The 21,185-nt window shown below is 34.0% G+C and overlaps 2 protein-coding genes across 2 annotated transcripts in view; both read right to left on the reverse strand.

Annotated features, from left to right (window-relative positions):
• The window catches only part of Cdh19 (cadherin 19), a 119,951-nt gene that overhangs the window by 66,333 nt on the left and 32,433 nt on the right, over positions 1-21,185 (reverse strand). The window contains exons 2-3 of the mRNA XM_052201029.1: positions 9,249-9,552; positions 3,519-3,810 (exon numbers count right to left, since the gene is read on the reverse strand). Coding sequence (XP_052056989.1) covers positions 3,519-3,810; positions 9,249-9,440 — 484 coding nt within the window. The 5' untranslated portion in view covers positions 9,441-9,552. The remainder of the gene's footprint in view (positions 1-3,518; positions 3,811-9,248; positions 9,553-21,185) is intronic.
• Positions 979-1,293, reverse strand: LOC127697726 (40S ribosomal protein S26-like). Its single transcript, XM_052201030.1, has one exon. The coding sequence runs from the start codon at positions 1,276-1,278 to the stop codon at positions 979-981; it is 300 nt and encodes a 99-aa protein (XP_052056990.1). The 5' UTR covers positions 1,279-1,293.

The raw sequence follows: 21,185 nt of genomic DNA on the forward strand, positions 1-21,185 counted from the left end.
CATAGATACAGAGAATGTGGTATATTTACACAATGGAGTGCTACTCAGCTATTAAAAACAATGAATTCATGAAATTCTTAGGCAAATGGATGGAACTAGAAAGTATCATCCTGAGTGAGGTAACCCATTCACAAAACAACATGCATGGTATGCACTCACTGATAAGTGTATATTAGCTCAAAAGCTCAGAAAAATACAAGATATGACACACAGAACACAAGAACCTCAATAAGAAGAAAGATCAAAGTGTGGGTGTTGCAGTTCTTTTGAGAAAGGGAACAAAATACTCACAGGAACAATTGTGGAAACAAAGTGTGGGGCAGAGACTGAAGGAAAGGCCATCCAGAGACTGTTCTACCTGGTGATTTCTCCTATAAACAGCCACCAAGCCCCGACACCATTATGGGGACAAGAAGTGCCTGAGGAAAGGAGCCTGTTTTAGCAGTCTCCTAAGGGGCCATACGAGAATCTTACACATACAGAAGCAGATTCTAGCAGCCAAGCATGGGACTGAGCGCAGGGTACCCAATGGGGTAGTCGGAGGGAGGACTGGAGGAGCTGAAGGGGTTTGCAGCGCCAATGGGAAGAAAGATGATATTGGCCAACCAAAGCCCCCAGGGCTCCAAGGGTTTAAGCCATCAACAAGGTGTTACACATGGTTCCAGCCTCAATTGTGGAGGAGGAAAGCCTTGTTGGGCATCAGTGGCAGGAGAGATCCTTGGCCCTATGAAGGCTTTATAGAAGCCGCAGTACGGGGAAATCGAGGGTAGTAGGTGAGAGTGGTTTGGGCAGAAGGTCTACAAGAAACTAGCTTGCATAGCTATCAATTAAAAAAAAATTAAAGAACTTTTGAAAATATATTTTTTAAAGCATAACTTCCATTTTATTTTTCCAAGGGATCTTTCCTTCTGCCCTTATGAAACCACCTCTTTACATGGGCTTTGTTGGAGGTCTTGGTGCAGCGCCAGCAGGTCTGAATCATTCTGGGGGTGTTCTGTCCTTCCGGGCTTCACAGGATCGATTCCTGACGACCTTGCTATGAATGGCACAGCTCACACAGTAATGCAGCTTGACATAGAGCTTGGGAAGCACGTAGGCGTCGAAGATGCTCGCTTCAGATATGTCCCTGACAGCAGCGGCTTCTACAGTGTTCCGAATGACAAACTTCTTAATGGCCTTATCCTTGGGCGCGCACCGGGCACAGTTCATGCAGCGAATTGGCTGCACATGGCCACGGCCCTTTTTGGCACGACCGTTGTTCCTTCTTTTTTTGGTCATCTTGGAGCCAAGACTCGAAAGCAAAAATATTTTAATATAATTTTTTTAAAACGTATTGTATAACTAACTTCATGTTGTTTTAGTTAAGGGCCTGTATTCCAATCAATGTAGAATATGACCATTAATTTGTAACTGCTATGTTAAAAGGCAGAAAATCAGGAAAGTGTACAATGGGAAAATATTTTACAATCAATGGATAACAATGCCAATTTTTCATAAATAAATTACAATTATATTGGTATATTTTAAAAACATGACTGAAGCATTTGATTATCATTTCAAATGAATTTTTAAAATAAATTCTTCTGTATATTGTTAGCTAAATTTTAACTGACTTATTAAAAATCTTTTTCATAATCATAGGTTATCTGGACTGCACAGATATATTTCTTCTCCAAGGAAGATGATTACCCTATAGAAATCATCTCCTCTTCAAACATTGTAATTAAGACTTTAATGGCAATAGCGTTGAAAAATAACTTAAAAGAAACAAAACTGAATGTAACTGTTCTAGCATTCTTTTATTTTATATTTCTTGATTTTAAAGCTTCTAATAGATTTATTAATTATTATTACTTGTACTTTGCTACACACTAGCCATTGTCCCCATTACTATACCCTTTGCCACAATTCTTAATTCCATTCTTCTTTCCCCCATCTGCAGTCTCCAAGAGGATATCAATTTGAACTATTGACTGTATCTTTTGCCTTACAGAAGCTTTTCAGTTTCATGAAGTCCCATTATCAATTCTTGATCTTAGAGCCTGCACCATTGGAATTTGTTTAGGAAATTCCACCTTGTGTCAATGAGATTGTGGCACTTTCCCACTTTCTCTTCTAATAGATTAAGTGTATCTAGTTTTATGTTGAGGTTCTTGATGAACTTGGTCTTGAGCTTTGTACAAGGTGACAAATATGAATCTATTTTCATTTTTCTACATACAGACTGCAGGTTAGACCAGCATCATTTATTAAAGATGCTTTCCTTTTTCCATTGTATATTTTTGGCTTCTCTGTCAAAGACCAAGTGTCCATATATGTGTTGGTTCCTTTCTGGGTGTTCAATTCTATTGCATTGTTCTACCAACCCATCACTGTACAAATACCATGCAGTTTTTATCACTATTGCTCTGTAGTACACCTTGAGGTCAGTGATGGTGTTTCCTGCAAAAGTTCTTTTATTGTTAATAATTGTTTCACTATCCTGGATTTTGTTGTTGCTTTTGCTGTTGTTGTTCTAGTTTGTTTATTTGTTTTTTCATATGAAATTGAGAATAGCTCTTTCCATGTAAGAGTTGTTTTGAAATTTTGATGGGGAATTCATTGATTCTCTAGATTGCTTTGGGTAGCATGGCCATGTTTACTATGTCAATTTGTCCAATCCATGAGCATGGAAAATCAATTTTCTGTTGTCTTTTTCGATTTCTTTCTTTAGACACTTGAAACTTTTTTTTATAGATCTTTCACTTGTTTAGTTAGAGTTACTATAAGATATTGGAGATTATTTGTGACAATTTTGAAGGGTGTTGTTTGTTTATTTTCTTTCTCAGCCCTTTTATCATTTGTATAAAGGAGGGCTACTGATTTGAGTTAATTTTATATCCAGCCACTTTGCTGAAGTTATTTATCAGCTATCATATCATCAGCAAATAGGTTTTTTGTACAAACTCTTTTCTTTAATTCATCATGTGCATTTTGTAAAATTTAGTAATCAATAAAGTATGTACATCTAAACACTTTAAACATAATTTTAAATCTGATATGAAAATAACTTCAGAGTACAGAATGAAAAATATGTAAAATGTAAATTTTTAGGTGAATTCTACTTGAAATTTCATGTTTGAGATTAAATTCATTTCAGACATACATGCAGCCAATAAAGACAAGTAATATATATATATATATATATATATATATATATATATATATGAAAATGCTTGTGTTTGATACAAATAGTGCAAGAAGAAAACTATTACATTATACCTTAAAAGAAAAAATAAGTTTGAGGACATAATAAATAAGACATTAACTAAATAAATTTCAATAAGAAGCAGTCATAATTTTTCTTTTAATTGTACCTTATAGAATATTTTGTCATAATCCAATTTTTCAAATATTTTAATTAATGTTTTGTCAAAAAGAATTATGAAAATTAAACAATGTACTACCAAACATATATTCAAAACTTTTAAACTATTGTCTTTGTAAATAAAGCTCTGATGTAAGTTAATATTTAATACCTTCTGGAGACATCTCAGGTACAATGGCCTCATAAGGTTCATCTAGGAATCTGGGTTCATTGTCATTGATATCCGAAACTCTGATGACAAACTCAGACTCAGGTTCCACAGCCTTTCCAATAGTGGTGTCTATTACCTGGGCTCGCAGGATGTAGAGGGATTGTTCCTCTCTATCAAGCTTCTGTATGGCAAATATGTCACCTGTTCTTTCGTCAATGCTAAAACTTCCAGCACCAGTCCCCAGTAGCTTGTACTGGAAAGAGTTGTTTCCATTGTCTAAGTCAGATCTTAGCTGCAAGTGTAAACATAGACAAATGAATTTCCAGATACATGGAAAATTCAACATAGAATACATAATTTTTAAAAATAGTAATCAGCATCAAGTGAATGATTCTTCATAATTTGTTTTTTGTTTGTTTGCTTGTTTGTTTGTTTTTAAACTGGCTATCTTGGAGCTTACTCTGTAGACCAGGCTGGCCTCCAATTCAGAGATTCACCTGCCTCTGCATCCAGAGTTCAGGGATGAAAGGTGTGTACCACTACTACCTGGCTTGTAATTCTTTATTATATCAACTGATGCAAAATATTAACCTCAGATATGTATCCATGTCATGCAGCAGAGATGTTCATAATTTCTAATACATTGAAATACCAAAACTTTATTATTTAAAAAATAAGTCTAATTAGAAACATGCTAGACATAAAATATTCACTGGGCTAATTATGCCAAACTCAACTAGTTAAAATGTTTTTATTTTTAATCAGTAAAAATATGATCTCACATATATATATTAATTTAAGATATGCAGGAAATATAAGAAATCGATCATCTAGATTTACTTAAACACTAGTTTTCTGGTTAGACTGAAAATACATAGATGATACAGAAATATGAGGATATTTAAAGAGCATAAGAGAAAATAAATCTATCAACAACATATTTAGGACCTTTCCAAAATCTACAAAGCATTCAAAATATAATTATAACTATTCTCATTATGATCATTGAATTTTTAATGGTATTTATTTTCTTGTGTGTATGGGTATGTGTGCAAGTGTGCATATGTGTGTACATTTTTCATCATATTTTTATGTAGATCATAAGATGACAAGAGGTAGAAGTCAGTTGTCTCCTTAGAACTCATGTTTTCAGGCTTCATGTCTTTCTCATTTTCTCACTGATCAGTCTTACCTGCTTTAATAATTCCTTTTTATAGTGCAAGGAATAACAAAAATAAATTAAGCTTTCTCATTTTTACATGCATTTTGTGTATGTTTAATACTTAGACAATAGTCTGTGCAGGACTATATCTTTTACTGAGGAAAACTATATTATAGACATTTAGATCTCATGGGGCTGAGGAATAACTTGCCTGCTATACCAACAACCCTCAGTTTACTCACCAGCACCACTTAAATGATGAAAAGTGGTAGAGGTCTCAAATTATAGAAGCGTATCAATAAGAAGTTCAGAAGTTCAAGATCATTCTGTTCTGCATAGCACTTACAAGAACAGATTATCTATACACATAGTGTCAAAGGGAGAAAGCTAAAAAGAAAGAAAAGGAGAAAAAGAGACAGACAGATCAAGACAGAAATAGATAGCCAGAGACACAGAGAGAGGAAAGTTAAAATCTTAAAATGAAGAAATTCAGTTAACAAATGCAAACTCACTGCACCTCATTATAACTTCTGATATATGCATTTTTCTTATATTCATACTGTCATTCTATTGAAACCAACATTGTCATCATCTATACTGTTGATGAATTATTTTGAATTTAAAATTGTATGTAAAAACAAGTGTCCTTTTGACTCAACAAAATGGTTTGCTTGATATCTCAAATGCAAATTATTTTACACTAAGATGTCACTACAGTCTAACTCAAATATATTAGTATTACAGAGCATATACCTATTTCTGGGTCACCATGTATGAATATGCTCTTCTTTGAATAAGACTTTCATGGAAAGACACTCATCCATGTAGCATAATTTTTAGTGATCCCAGTGGTAAGAGTTGTAAGCAATTATTCTGGACTAATTAGTAGTACTACATGATCATAGAGAAAATCAGACTATAGATTAAACTATCAATTTATTATTTTAATAATAAGATAAATATAATCTCTAAATTATGAAATAGGGAAAATAGTATACAAACCCACTTTCTGGATATATCTCTTAAACTTGATATAATTAATTATTTATAAAACGAGTGGTATTTGCTAAATTATAGGCTAAGAAATTAGTAGAAATAAGTTTACACATCAATCGATATTTCAAATGACAAAATAATTAAGATTTGAAAATATGTTCAGTGATAGATGATAAGTGAAATTTAGAGACAAATAAATATATTCCACACATATTTGTGAAATAATTTCCAAAGCCCATTGAGTTTAGTGTTTAAGGGAAGTAGGGTGCCCAAAATATTTTTTGACTGTTAGGTTTCCTCATTATGTTCCCAGACTCTAGTTAAGTAAATTCCTGCCCATTGAGAATGCAGGTATAGTATATACTTTATTTGGACAAAAATATTTACTCAAATAAGTACCTTTTATCTTGGTGGGAAGCTGCAAAATTTTATGTAATTTAACATAATGATTTATCCTTCTTTAATAGTCTTCAAATGTGGAGCATCTACACTATTGCTTACTTGTAGCAGAATTTTCCCGGGTCAATTAATTTAAACACTAATACAATAAAAAGCCTGTGATTGGACAGGGAAAAGAAAGAAGGCACTAGAAATTCCAGAGACAGGGAGCAACAAAGGAGGAAGGGGAGGAAGCAAAATGGAGGATAAACAAGACAATCCAGGTTCTGCCTGGCTTAAAATAGTCACAGGTAGCTATACTATCATGTAGGGATACAATAATTGGGATAACTTGTCTAATCTAGGTGGGAAACTTGTATCATTATCAATTAACTCTGAAAGTGTTATGTGGGCATTTTGTGAATTGAGAATTTATTGATATGTAAATCTGATTAATTATGAGCATCTAGAGATTTGATTTACTGAGTTAAGGGGATTTGTGACCACTGGCCACAGGGAGTGGGATGGCTGAGAAGGAACTAGTGGCTCTGAGTCAGGCATACCAGAACTCGAAAGACCACTGTCAGGGGCAAGCATAGAGGCAGAGGTGAGCTGGGTGTAGCACCTGGTACTTTGTACTATTCTTTTTACTATTTCCCACAACATTTATTCTCAATTGTTTTTCATTTACAAGTATTAAAAATTGATTAAAGTTTTTTACTAAAACTGATTTGTATATTCCATAAGCCATGTGGAATTATTTACCAAAAAAATTAAAATTATCTCATATTTAATTTTATAAAGTTAAAATTATAAGGTCTGCATGAATGGTTCAATGACTCAAAGTACGTTCTGCTCATTCAGAGGACTTCTGCTTTATTCTCAAAACCAACAAGGTGGCTCAAAGTAGTCTTTAACTGAAGTTTCAAGAGATCCTATGACTTTTGGCATCCATGGGTGTCAGGTATGCATGCTTTACACATTAAGGCAGACAAATATATTTGTATCGGTATATAATTATATATATATATATATATATATATATATATATATATATATATATATATATACATATTATATATATATATGTCTATTGCTTAAAAAAGAAATAAGAATGCAATATGCAGAAGCAGTCCTTTTTGTGTTATATCCATGTGTGTGATTTGCCTGCAGAAAACAAAAGAGCAGAGTAGTACCATTTGTGGCTGGCACATAGGTGCAGACATGAGAAGTTTTAAAATTCTTTGGATGAATATATGTTCTATGGTTAGATTACATAGAATGTTAGTAGATTCTGTGGACTAGGCTAACAAATATCATTCTAAGAGAGGTAACATAGATCCAAAAGGACATTCATGGTACGTACTCACTAATAAGTGGAAATTAGCCTAAATAAATAAATAAATAAATAAATAAATAAATAAATAAATAAATAAATAAATGTACAAAATACCTAGGAAACAATTTATGTAACTCAAAAATATCAAAAAGCTGAAGGGCCCAAGTGAGGACATCTCAGTCCCGCTTGGGAAGAGGAAGAACACAATCACAGGAGTGGTGAGGTAAGAAGGGTCTTGAGTGGGAAAGGGGACAGGGAAAAGAAGAGTGGAACTTGACCAAGGATTGGATGGGGAGATAGGACTAAAGCCCTGAGGGCCAGCAGAAAGAATGGAAACCATCAATCATGGGAGGGGAAGTAGGAGGTGGGGGGACACTCCAGAATGTACCAGAGACCTCGGAGGTGAGAGATTCTTAGGACTCAAAGTGATGGACCTTTGATGAAATGCCCAATAGTAGAAAGAGGGAAAATATAGAGACTACCTCCATCAGAAAGACAGGGCATCAAATGAGGGAGGGGTTGCCTTCCCAGAGTCAAAACTCTGACCTATAATTGTTTCTCTCTGAAAGAACTGCAGTGATGGAAATGGAGAAGTACCTGAGATACAGAAGGTCCTCCGACAAGCCCAAAGTGGGATCCAGCCCAAGCGGAGGACCCAAGACCTCACATTACTAAGACTATGCAGTGCTCACAAAAAAGGACCTATCATGACCACACTCCGGAAGACCCAACAACCAGATAAAAGAGTCACATGCAAATATTTGCACCCAACAAATGGACAGAAGCTGCTGACTCCTGTGATTGAATTAGGGAAAGGCTGGAAGAAGCTGAGGAGGAGAGAGACCCTATAGGAGGACCAGCAATCTCAATCAACCTGGATCCCTGCGATCTCTCAGACACTGGACCACCAATCAGGCAGCATACTCCAGGTGACATGAGACCCCCAAACCATATACAGCAGAGGACTGCAGGGCCTGCCTTCAGTCAGAGAAGATGCACCTAACCATCAAGAGACTGGAGACCTCAGTGAGTGGGAAGATCTAGTGGGTAGCGGACAGTGGAGATAGAAGTGGGGAGGAGGTATGGGATGTTTAACATTCAGAGGGTGGATTGGGAGGGGATAAAATCTAGAGTGTAAACAATGATTAAATAAAATTGAAAAAAATAAAGCAAAATAAATAAATTCTGAGGGCTTCAAATTAAACTTTACTACCAGTTAATTAATTTATTTCAGTATATCTATCCTGAGGGAGTAAAAAAATTTATAAAGCAATATGTTACTGTAATTACCTGTGTTTCAAGTAAAACAAATAATAATACAAACATCAAATGTTCTAATTGGAGAGGTTCTCATAAGAAAGTATTCTTTAAATATGTTTCTCCAATAAAGTTAAATAATTATTCTTTACTCTTCAACTTCACTAATGAAATGATGTGTGTAGTCTCTTGAAATTCCTGAGCCATTAAAATGGATTGGATTAATATGCTTCATTTGAAATTAATGAGAGCATGCCAATAGCTGTTTAGTGTAGCTAAATATGATGCTAAGTACTGTTGATAAAAAATATTAGACTCTGTGACTGCTTTGGACCATTTTAACAAATAACACCTTTTCATTTTTAGATGTTGCTAAATGGAGGCAGCATATTCATGAAAAAGATAGAAAGAGGAATTAGAAAATTAGACCTCCCTCTTTAAGATTTGAATGAGTGTTTACAAATTCGCGTTTATTATGCTTCTGCTTGCTTATTTCTAAGGGATCCTTAATATATGTGAAAATCATCAAACTTCCCAAATCCATTCACTTCACATCTTTAAAAAGTCATCTACTGTAACTCTTTCAGAAAATAAGTACCTGTCCAACATGTTGGATAGTATCCATTTCCTCTGGTACAACAAATTGGTTCCACACCCAGCCACGCTTAGCTCTCCCAGGAGATGGTACTGCTCTCTGAGCCTTCTCTGCTTCCAAGGTCTCTGCAACTTTTAGGCAAGGCCATAGGAGAGGAATCATCAATATCCAGTGTTTCGAGAAGCGGTGATTCATTGTAGTGTGTGTTTGGATTCCAGCTATTATTCTAGAAAGCAACAGGACTGATCCAAACCAAACGTATTTGTTTCCCAATACTCCTGTACAATTTTAAGTATCCTGTATATTCCTAAAATGTGGGAAATAGAAAAAAAAATACAATTAAAGAACAACATTTTTCTCACATAACTACTAAAGAGAGGTTACAACATTTGCAGCTGGAAATAGGGAATAAAACACACATTTAATTTATCTTCCAATTAAGCTAGTTAATTGTATTTTGTCGCTAAGCAATGATCTGATTGTAATGCTATAAATTTCAGTTCAAGCACCATTTGTTTTAAACTGCATTCATGAATCTCCCTGAAGGTTGTACTAATCCTTTAACAATCTCTTTGATTGACAGCTGGCATTGAGAAAGAGCCAAATTGTACTATAAATTAACTGGCTTACTTTCTCATATATTTCTAACTCAGAAAAGTGTGGCTAATGAATTCATGCAAGAGTCAAGAAAGGAGGTAAAACAGTCCTCTTTGACTATTGTAAGATTTATCCTACAATTCCTGAGGCTATATTTTACTAAATAAATTAAATACAAAATAATGTTCCCAATAAGAAACTTTATTTAATAATTAAGAAACTTCATTTAATAAGTATTTAGTAATAGTGAATTGAATGTGGGAAAAAATTAGAATGAACTGCACTGTTATATCAAAGGTATAAAATTTGTGTTGCAATTTGTTTAAAATGTGTGTGTGAACATGTGAGTGTGTGTGTGTGTGTGTGTGTGCATGTGTACTAGGAATCAAATTTGCACATGATAAACAATGAAATTGCAACTACTAGTTAGAAAAATAATAGATGATAGATAGATGTTATAGATATGATAGAAAGAATCATGATAGGTCATTGTCATTGGTGAATAAGACTTAGAACAATATATCCTTTTAAGATTTACATTTTGTTTGATAGGAAAATTATCAAAGTAAAATTGTCACATTTGGATAAACCATTATTTCAGTTAACTTCATATTCTGATTTTTGTGTATAAATTGAATTTGTTTTTGTTTACTCTTTATAGTGTTTAATGGTGTATGTGTGTGAAATATGTTCATATGCCCATGACAATGCATGCATGTCCATACTACAACATACATGAGAAGTCAGTTACAAGTTCTTTGGAGTTAATTATCTTTTTCAAAGAAGTCTAGGAACCAATTCATGTTATCATGCTTCATGACAAGTTTGGCATTTGAGCAACTTTACCATCATCTATTTATTTTACCATTATGAACAATTCACAAGAATAAATAAAGCAAATTTGTATGTATTAATACATGTCATTTTTAAAAGTCTGTGAGCTTTTAAAATTAAAATTTACTAAGACTTCAAAATAATAGAATAAGGATTTAGAGCAACCAAATACAAACCCTGTGTTTGAACTTAAAATACTCAAGCATCTTTAAATTAGGATGCAAGTATATTTACATGGAGAATTTTGTTGATATTTATGTGCAATTCTTTTTGATACATCTATTTTTTGCTATTTTTAGGGTAGTTTTTTTTAATCTGTTTGATGTACAAAGATAACTTCACACTATGATGTTTTCCATATTCTGAATTGCAGTAGTTTTGTCCCTATTGCTTTATTTAATATATTTCTTTACCATGCACATTTAATATAAATCCCAGAAGCTTAAATAAATGTAATTAACTTTTCTTCTCAAATAATGAGGGTGAATTAACTCTTTCTAAAAAAGAAAACAACAGGTTTTCCATTTGTAAGAATAAGATGTTACAGAAAAACAACATGTTCTATTGACATACTCTCTAGGAGAGAAGAAAGTAGTAGAGAAGTAGTAATGCAATGGGATATGGCACTAGGAAATACACTCAAAGTTCATCATATATTTGTACAAAATAGCTTTATGTAGAACATATTATAAAATTGGAATTTTCAACATAAGAGCATATAGTTTAAACATTTATTTTTATTTTTTTTTTGCTTGGACCTAATGTTTTATTAAATCTCTCTACATTGAGCTGTGCTGTTATAAATATCATATCAAATAGAACACAGCTGATATTTTTGTACTCCATATTGCATGACATCTTGAGCTTTTAATATTTAGATAACATCATCACCCACCACCTGTATTTTACTGTGAGTTTGGGGTGGTCTATCTTTGATTATAGTATTCATTTGTAGATTCATGTATTTTTCTGAGGAATCATTATTTAAGAACTCCCTAGAGAATATGATTTTGAAATTCACCAATTTAAATCATAGTTAAATACTTCAGCAAAAATATTGTGGAACTTAATATCAATATAGAAACCTTAGAAAACAAAATTAATTCCAAAATATTTATAAGTGTAAAAATCATAAGATCAGGCTATCAGTAGGTTGATCAGGGAATAATTAAAATATCTGGCCTTGAAGACATATAACAGGCCAGCCATACTGAAATGCAATGATAAAGTTCACACTATCAAGTTTTTTCTTTAAAAAAAAATTAGTATATGAATGTGTTGCAATGTAATCAAACATGAGGAAAAAATAACAATTGAAGAGAAACTAATTACAAGTCCATTATGTTGATTCTGATGATGGGCTGGTGGAAGCAAAACTATATTTAAAAGCATTTTAAAAATCAGTTTGAATATATATATATAATGAATACATATATTATATATATAAGATATATATATATATACATCTTCCAATTATATACTCAGTGTTAAGATTCCAATTGATCGCCAGGCAGTGGTGGTGCATGGCTTTAATCCCAGCTCTTGGGAGGCAGAGGCAGGCAGATTTCTGAGTTCGAGGCCAGCCTTCCAGTTGGTCAGATCTAGAAAATAAGAATCATCTTTGTCACAGAAGTTAATAAATACATCTAATGTGTTTTACTGGGACTGAATGATCAATCAAAGAGTATTTTTATCAAAAAACATTGAATGTTAATTTCCAGGTTATAAGAAGTTATTCTATGATTTTATAACCAATCAAAGGAAACACAAAGAATTTCTTAAATGATTCCACATTTTGAATCTTTCTTGAGATTTATCACTACATTCTGGCAGGTAGTAATTTCTCATTAAGCACACAGAACTGCAGCCTTTCTGGACACAGATTCTATTTAAGGTGCATTTTATACTATCTACCACCTACAGATACCACAAACTCTGAATGTCTCTGAGCTACAAGAACCATTCCTTCAATACATTAAAGGAGTAAAAACCATACAGAGGAGATAGGAATGACAGTTTTCAAATTTAAATAAGAGAGAAATACTTTAATAGAGCAATGAAACTGATATGTGTATGCAGTAATGTTTTAAAAGATAATCTGAATGCATTAATGATTTAGTCAGGAATTTAAAATACATTTTGGATTGTAAAGAATCATGCCACAAATTTGTCATATGTACTGAAGTATATCAGTGTTTACAAAAATGCATGATTTGAATGTCTAAGAATATGTGAACCCAGATATCTCTCAATGAAGGAATGGATACAGAAAATGTGGTATATATACACAATGGAGGACTATTCAGCAATTAAAAACAATGAACTCATGATTTTTTTAGGCAAATGGTTGGAACTGGAAAATATCATCCTAAGTGAGGTAACACAATCACAAAAGAATACACATGGAATGCTATCATTGATAAGTGGATATTAATTAGCCCTGAAGCTCTGAATACTGAAGATACAATTAGCATATCAAATGATTCCTATGAAGAAGGAAAAAGAGGGCCCTAATCCTGGAAAGGCTTGATCCAGCATTGTAGGGAAGTACCAGGACAGAGAAAAGGGAGTGGGAAAGATAGGAGAATGGATGGAGAGAAGAGGACTTATGGTACATATGGGAGGGGGAACTGGGAAAGGGAAAAGCTTTTGAAATATTAAAAAAGAATATAGAAAAGAAAAAAAAAGAAAAAAAGAATATTTGGTCCTAGAATACCAGAAGAAATAAAATAGTGGCAAAGGTTGATGATCATATAAATGGTCTCTCAAATATTCATAGCTAATTATTTTGACTTTCATTTGTATTAAAATATACTTATTTTAAAATAAACTATAAAGTAATTATAATTGTATTGTTATATCAACACAAAAGAAAAGCAGTAAATATTTTAATACATTATTAATTAAAATAAATAATAATTGCTTTCCAATGACCACTAAATTTAAAATGTAGACAAACATTTTGGTTAATAATTTTGCCACACAGTATATTTTTAAACTTTTTATGTAATGTACAGACATATTTTGCAAAATTTTTCATAAGAATCTGCTCAAACTAGCTTACTAGTCATCAAGTATAAATTGCATTAGCTGTATGATGTATAAAACCACAAATTTTAAATGACAAAGTGAAAAAAACAGTATACTGTGACTCTCTTGACATGAGATATTTCAGAATAATAGCTGCTAAGGGAAAGAAAATTGACCCACACAATTTTTCAGCGTAAATGATAACAAAGAAGGAGCATTGCTGTAAAGAGAGGTATTTAAAATAACTGTCTCTTCCTTTCTCTAAAGCAATATACCATAAACATGGCTGGCCTTGGTGATTTATGTCTGTAATCCTACAGTTATTGAAACAGAAGGAAGATCAGGAGATTTATGGGAGCTTGAGCCACACAATAAAACCTCATCAATTAATCAATCAATCAATAACAAACACAGGAGATAGTTCAGTGTATCTTGTATCTGCTCCCAAATCTGAACCCTGCCATATATCCCATAAATCACAGAGGAGAAAGAAACAGCCACCTCTCTTAATTTATCTTCTCAGTTCCATTTGTGCAGTATGACACATTGTGTACACATGTGTGCATGCACACATAGACGCACATGCACTCACACATACATATACTCACATCTGAATGTGAAACAATTTTTTAAAACAAAGATAAATAAGTAAGAGAACAATACCACAAAATATGAGTGATTTCTTCTTCCATTATATACTGTCCAATATTGCCAATTATATAATACTACATAGTTAAAAAATTCATTTCAGAATTCCAAATATAGCAAACATATCTGAATAACTTTTAGTTTATGATCCCAGTGTATATGTTTGTGTGTGTGTGTGTGTGTGTTTGTGTGTGTGTGAATATAATTGAATGTAATGATAGCAATAGTTGTACCCAGATCATGAAATGTTTTGTTGTTTACACTCTGCTCTATTTAAAGTTTTCTACAGTTTCCAGGTATTCAGGAGAACTGTAAAATCTTTACAAATAATGGTCTACTTGTGATTGAAGATGATGGCATCTGTCACCAGTACTGGATTCAGAAGCACCCTGGATAGAATCTAGGCCAAAAAAAAAAAAAATAGAAAAGAAATGAAAAGAAAAAGAAAAGAAAGGAAGAAAGAAAGAAAGAAAGAAAGAAAGAAAGAAAGAAAGAAAGAAAGAAAGAAAGAAAGAAAGAAAGAAAGAAAGAAGAAAGAATCTGATAATGATTACTTATATCAGTAATGTACCAGGTAAGAACACCTCTGGTCTGTATTTGCAATTCTGGTTATGCTTTCCAATAAGGTGAATATATTATAATAAAATCTTAAATGTTTTTATATGGTAAAAACAGGCAAATCTGTTATTTCAGTGTGGTTGTGTTTATTCTGTTATGTGTATAGGCATATTAGTATGTATTAAATAAGTTCCAGAATGTTATATATACTTCATAGGATATATGCATGAGCATGGCACTGAACTTATACTCATATAAAATTATAAAGAAACATAATTCCAATAATATTAAAACAACACTTACAAGCATCATTAACACATATTGGAATCCATATCTTGTCTATTAATATGCAACACAAAAAGAAGCTATGTTCAGAACTTTTGAATAGTGATCCACTATTAAGCATTTATAATCACACTATGACTAAATATTGTGTTTTATTGGTTGGAAAATGAAAAAGGACAGTATTTAATAATGTGAGACTTCCTGCTGATGTTTTACATTGTTTACACTGAATAAAGTTCTATAACTTTTTTGTTTTGTTTTTACTTCTGGCCTTTTCTAAAAAGAAACATGGTAAAAATGCTTTTTATCTTTTTAAGACATCTTTCTCTTACTGGGAATAAAGTCTTTAGGAAGGAAAGGAGTCAGAATGATGGATTTGGTGGCAATTTGAGAAAGATAAAGGTTGAGTCCGGTGGAAGTTGATGGGCTAAACATAGAAACTAAATTCTACTTGTGATCTCTTAACAATCAAGGGAAATGTGGCAGTCTCACAGAATAACACTGCACACACAGCCTGTAAAGTGGAATTCTTGGACTATAGGAAGATAATGGAAAAGGAATGTGTCAGAAAGAGAACTTATGCATAAGAGAGAAAAACAGTATCTCAAAAATCTGGAATGTCAGCCACAAACTAAATCTAACTCCAAAAACAGGCATTCAACAGGGTGAATGAACAATCTATTCCCTATTTTTTAACTTTTGTCAAGTATATATCAAAGCATGTGTTCCATCCCCCAGCGTTTGAGCTGGGCTTTCCAATCTCTGCATTAATCATTAGTTCTCAGTCCATGAAGTTCCTGGCCCTTTGTTCTTATAGAACAACACTGCTTCCTGCTTTCACATAGGAGCCACAGCCAGACACCACCTGGAGTATCCGTGGATTTGGGAGATTTGCAGTTTCCTGATCCCAGCAGGCCACCTGCTCACAGTGGAGCCATGGAAATGTGAGACCACATCCCTGGAACTCACCTTTGAGTTTGGGAGGAGGGGCTTGCCCAAACTTATATTGTCAGACCTCTATTAAACCTTTGGCCTAAATCAGCAACAGTCATCCTGACTCTCATTTCTTTTCGCCACGTCCCCCATTTACCCCTCAGCTTCAGTTCCAGGAACCCAGTTCACAGTAGCTGCTGGCAGCTACAGCATGCATCCATAATAGATTCATTGGTGTTCTACTGGCCCTTTTGATATTGTAGCCCATCCATTCATTGATTGTACAATGTTATAGGACATACAGTGGCTGGTAGTGCCATTTCATCGTTAGTTTAGAATTTAAAATACAGATTCCTAATCAATGAGGAAGAACTATACATAAATGAGTACTGCATTTGTAGTCGTACACATGGTCAATATTGATAGTGAAAATATCTAACTAAAACATATAATCCAGTGAATATAACATAAAATGAAGACTTTGTTAAATTAATCTCCTCTTTCTTCCTCCCTTACACAAAATATTTAAACATAGTTTTCCCTCAATATATTATATTTATTCCTTTGTAATTTGAGAAAAACTATCATAACAGTTGAACAGAAAACAAGTAAATTTTAAACTTAAAATTAATATTATTTATCCATTAATTCTGCACATACTTTCTAAGATGAGAGAATAAAAATTTAAGGCCAAACAAATGATTTCTGTATTTTGATATTAATATTGTATATTATTTCAGAAAGGAATCAATGGAAAACTGTGCCATATTATGTATGAATTAATTAATTATGGAGAAGGTGTTTTAATCAGAACACATTGCATCTGTGCCACCATGGATGATATCTGAACACAATACATACACACATTCACAATACACACAGACACACACACATTCACATTACATACACATAGACACACAAAAAGAGAGAAGTGGAGAGAGAAAAAGAGAGAGATAGGGGAAAAAGAGAGAGAGAGAGAAAGAGAGAGACAGAGTAGTTGGAAAGGTGATAAGACAGGGTAATTGGGAATGAATATAATTCAAATACATTATATATGTGTAGGAAATCATTACACATGAAACTTGTAGATGAATGTTTTCACATGATTATTTGGATATTTTAATATCTATTTCACTATTATATTATATTATGTCACTTTTACTGACTTGGATTATCCTTGGTCCTGGTAAGTTGAAAATGTCCTATAATACACAATACTGGAAAGGTTCAACAGTCAAACAGACTATCTTATGTAGAGAGAAGATAAAAAATGTATTCATGGATCAGCTATTGCATTCAGAATTTGATTCACACATTTTGCATAATATAAGTGTAAGTTGGTAAGAATTTGTAGATTTATCCATTTACCAGCTACCTAAACACAGCTATTAGCAGTTAAATAGTTGCCAGGCAGTGGTGGCGCCCGCCTTTAATCCAAGCACTAGGGAGGCAGAGGCAGGTGGATTTCTGAGTTCAAGGCCAGCCTGGTCTACAGAGTAAGTTCTAGGACAGCCAGGGCTACACAGAGAAACCCTGTCTCAAAAACAAAACAAAACAACAACAACAAAAACAGTTAAATAGTTAAGATCTAGTAATTATCATTTCTCAATTTTGAATTTGCAGTATTTTCTGTAACACACACACATGCACACACACACACATACAACCTTCATAAATGCCTGTTCCAAATATAGTTAAAAATAGTTGAATGTCATCCCTTTGTGCTCAGCATGGTTAAATGGTATGACAAATAAACATGATCATGCTTGAAGCAATGCATGATATTACACAAACACATATAAACTGACAATGATCCCAGTGTGAGTCAGAACAATTATGTTTACAAAGAAAGACTAATTATGACTTTAGGGATGAAAATTTTCATCTATGCACTTATAGAACTTCAAACTCAGTCTAATTAGGAATTTTAATTTCTATGACCTCTTTTTCATTACATAAAGATAATTATTCCATCTGTGAAAACTTATAAAAATATAACACATTCTGAAATGCTTGTGGATCATACAATTTTTAGTCCACTGAGCTCAACTTTTCATGGAGAAAAACAGATGGCAATTAATACAATGGCTCCATTCCTGTGATACTACTGAAAAGGCTTGGCTAATAAGACCTGTGATAGGACTTATAGTTTGTGATGATCAGGAATTTCTAAAGCTTTAAAATACCAAGAATACTTTTAAAATATAAGTAGCTAAAATAGGATGAAAAATTCCTCTATAGTTTGAAGATTGTTTTTAATATATTTATTTATTTACATTCCAAAGGTTGACTCACTTCCAGGGCTACCCTTTCTGGGTTCTTCCCATCACCCCCCACCTCCTACCTCTGAGAGGATGCTCCCCCACCTGCTGAGCTTATTGAAATCTAAGTGTGTGAAATTAATAAATGCTATAAGGCTTTGGGTGAAAGAAAAGTAGAAGGCCATTTTGGGCCCACAAGTTGTATGACTATAAGGCAGTAGTTACAGATATTTTAACCATATTATAAGCCAAAAATGCTCTATTTTTTGCTTATTTTCTCATTTTTCTTTTACTTAGTTAAAAGTCAAAGGTTTCTTAGGGAGTTCTGTAAGAGTTATTCTTAGAAGGGGAAACCAAATATTCACAGGAGATAAAGTATGGAACAGAGACTGCCCAGCTTGGGGAACTATCCTATATACAGTCACCAAACCCAGACACTATTGTGGATGCCAAGAAGTAGATGCTACAGGAGCCTGATGTAGCTTTTTCCTGAGAGGTTCTGCCAGAGCCTAACAAACACAGTGACAGATGTTCTCCACCAACCACTGGACTGATGACGAGGGCCCAGTGGAGGAGTTAGAAAAGGAGTGGAGGGGAGGGTTGGAGGGATGGCTCAGTGGGTAAGAGTACTGACTGCTCTTCCAAAGGTCATGAGTTCAAATCCCAGCACCTATATGGTGGCTCACAACCATCCTAATGAGATCTGATGCCCTCTTCTGGTGTTTGAAGACAGCTACAATGTACTTACATATGATAAATAAATCTTAAAAAAAAAAAAAAAAGAATCTGAGCTGAAGAAAAGGAGTGGAGGAGCTGAAGAGATTTGCAATCCCACAGGAAGAACAACAATATCAACTAATCAGAATCCCAGAGCTCAGAAGGACTAAATCACCTACCAAAGTGTAGACATGGAGGGGCTCTTGGCTCCAGCCACATATGTAGCAGAGGATGGCCTTGTTGTGCATAAATGGCAGGAGAGGCTCTTGGTCCTGTGAAAGCTTGATGCCCCAGTGTAGGTCAATGCCAGGGTAGGGAGGAGGGAGAAGGTTGGTGGGTAGGTAAGCACCCTTGCAGAGGCTTGGGGAGGGGGAATGGGATAGGAGGTTTCAGGGCAGGGGACTGAGAAAGGGGCTAACATTTGAAATGTAAATAAAAAAAATCTTATTAAAAAAAGGAAAAAGCAAATTTAACTGAAAAAAAAAGATGAGGATATAAGCTCAAATTTTAAGAAATTACACAAAAGACTCCACATGAAACTAAGCACACCTTTGACTTTATTATAGTGAGTGCTGAATACAGGAGGACCACTGGAGCTTTATAGATGCCAGGACAGCTTTAGATAACATGAAAGATCTTACCTGAAAGGAAACACAGCAGAGAACTGTGGATTCTGGATTCTGCATGTTCACTTGCATATAATTGTTTGAATACAATGCACACAGATATACAAATGTTCATATACACACAAATAAGAACATTAAATGTTATAAAATAAAATCTATGTTTGACACCATTACAGGGGTGAAAAGATATGTTATGGTCCCTAAAAAAGAAACTACTACTACTACTACTACTACTACTACTACTACTAGTACTACTACTACTACTACGCTGCATGTAATATTAAAATTATTTTTATTGGCTTATGGCTATACCTATAGATTTGTGAATCTCTTAGCAATCAGCAGAGAAGCAATATTTGTTTATATGTTTATTTTCATTTTTATTTAGTAGTGATATTAATCAACACAAAGACTTACAAGTGGACAATAAGAGACCTTGGAGTGCTCAGCCCTAGCTATGAAGTCTATATCTCAGTTTTCCCTTCTAAGCTGAGGAGACATTGAGGAACGAGCTAGGGTCAGGTGGATAAAGTATAATACCAGAGGTAGTGGATAACACTAAGGAAGGAAACTGATTTTAAGACAGAAAAGGATACTTGCCCAGATGAACTAACAAAGTTTGTTATAGCATGCACAAGAACTTTTACAATCTTAAGTCAAACAAAATCCAAACAGAGAACTGGAGCTGAAAGCCTGAAGGCACATTTGCAGATATGGAGCTACTGGAATTTGAGAGCTGCTCTGGAAGGAAGAAACAGATTTCTTAAAGGCATGATCACTAATAGGTCTCCAACTCCAGTTCATAACCCATACTGAAGATTGCATGAACATAAATTGGATTTAGTGAGTCTATAGAAGAGAAATTACAGAATAATGTGGATACAAAGATTGGAGGTGATCTGAAAGGAGTTGTAGATATGGGGGTAAACATGCTCAAATTAAAATGTATGAAATTATCAAGAGCTAAAAACAAATTGGAATATGAGTACATATTTATATACCCACCCCTAATCCACTGCCCCTCATAATCTCCTATAAAAATATTGCTTAAGTGCACTTGGTGGGTACAGAGGGATGGACATGGTTCTTGCCCATGGGACAAAGGCCCAGTGTGAGTCTTCTGAAGTGTTGACATTCCCCTGTAGGCATAAGGCTTGTTTGTATAATAATGTACATGTTTTCATATTCCTCCTAGGAATGTCCTCTCTGTTAATGTTAATGGCTCCATGAGAGTTAGAAACAGCAGGAGCCTAGAAGGCAAAGGTTTGCTAATGTCTCAGGAAAATCTTAAGCACTAGGACATTTTAGCATAGTCCTTAAGGCAATTGGAAAGAACTCTTGTAAGACCCCAAAAACCAAGGGTGCCCCAGCACCCCATGTCCCGGAAGGCGACACCCAAATCACTCGCAAGAAACAGTCTCAATGCAATAACATGAGGGTTTCTTCATTCC

The sequence above is a fragment of the Apodemus sylvaticus genome, chromosome 12, assembly GCF_947179515.1.
Source record: "Apodemus sylvaticus chromosome 12, mApoSyl1.1, whole genome shotgun sequence".
NCBI classification, from domain to species: domain Eukaryota; kingdom Metazoa; phylum Chordata; class Mammalia; order Rodentia; family Muridae; genus Apodemus; species Apodemus sylvaticus.

Coding starts and splice junctions, on each gene's coding strand:
- LOC127697726 (XM_052201030.1), bottom strand. CDS start 1,278: ATGACCAAAAAAAGAAGGAACAACGGTCGTGCCAAAAAGGGCCGTGGC.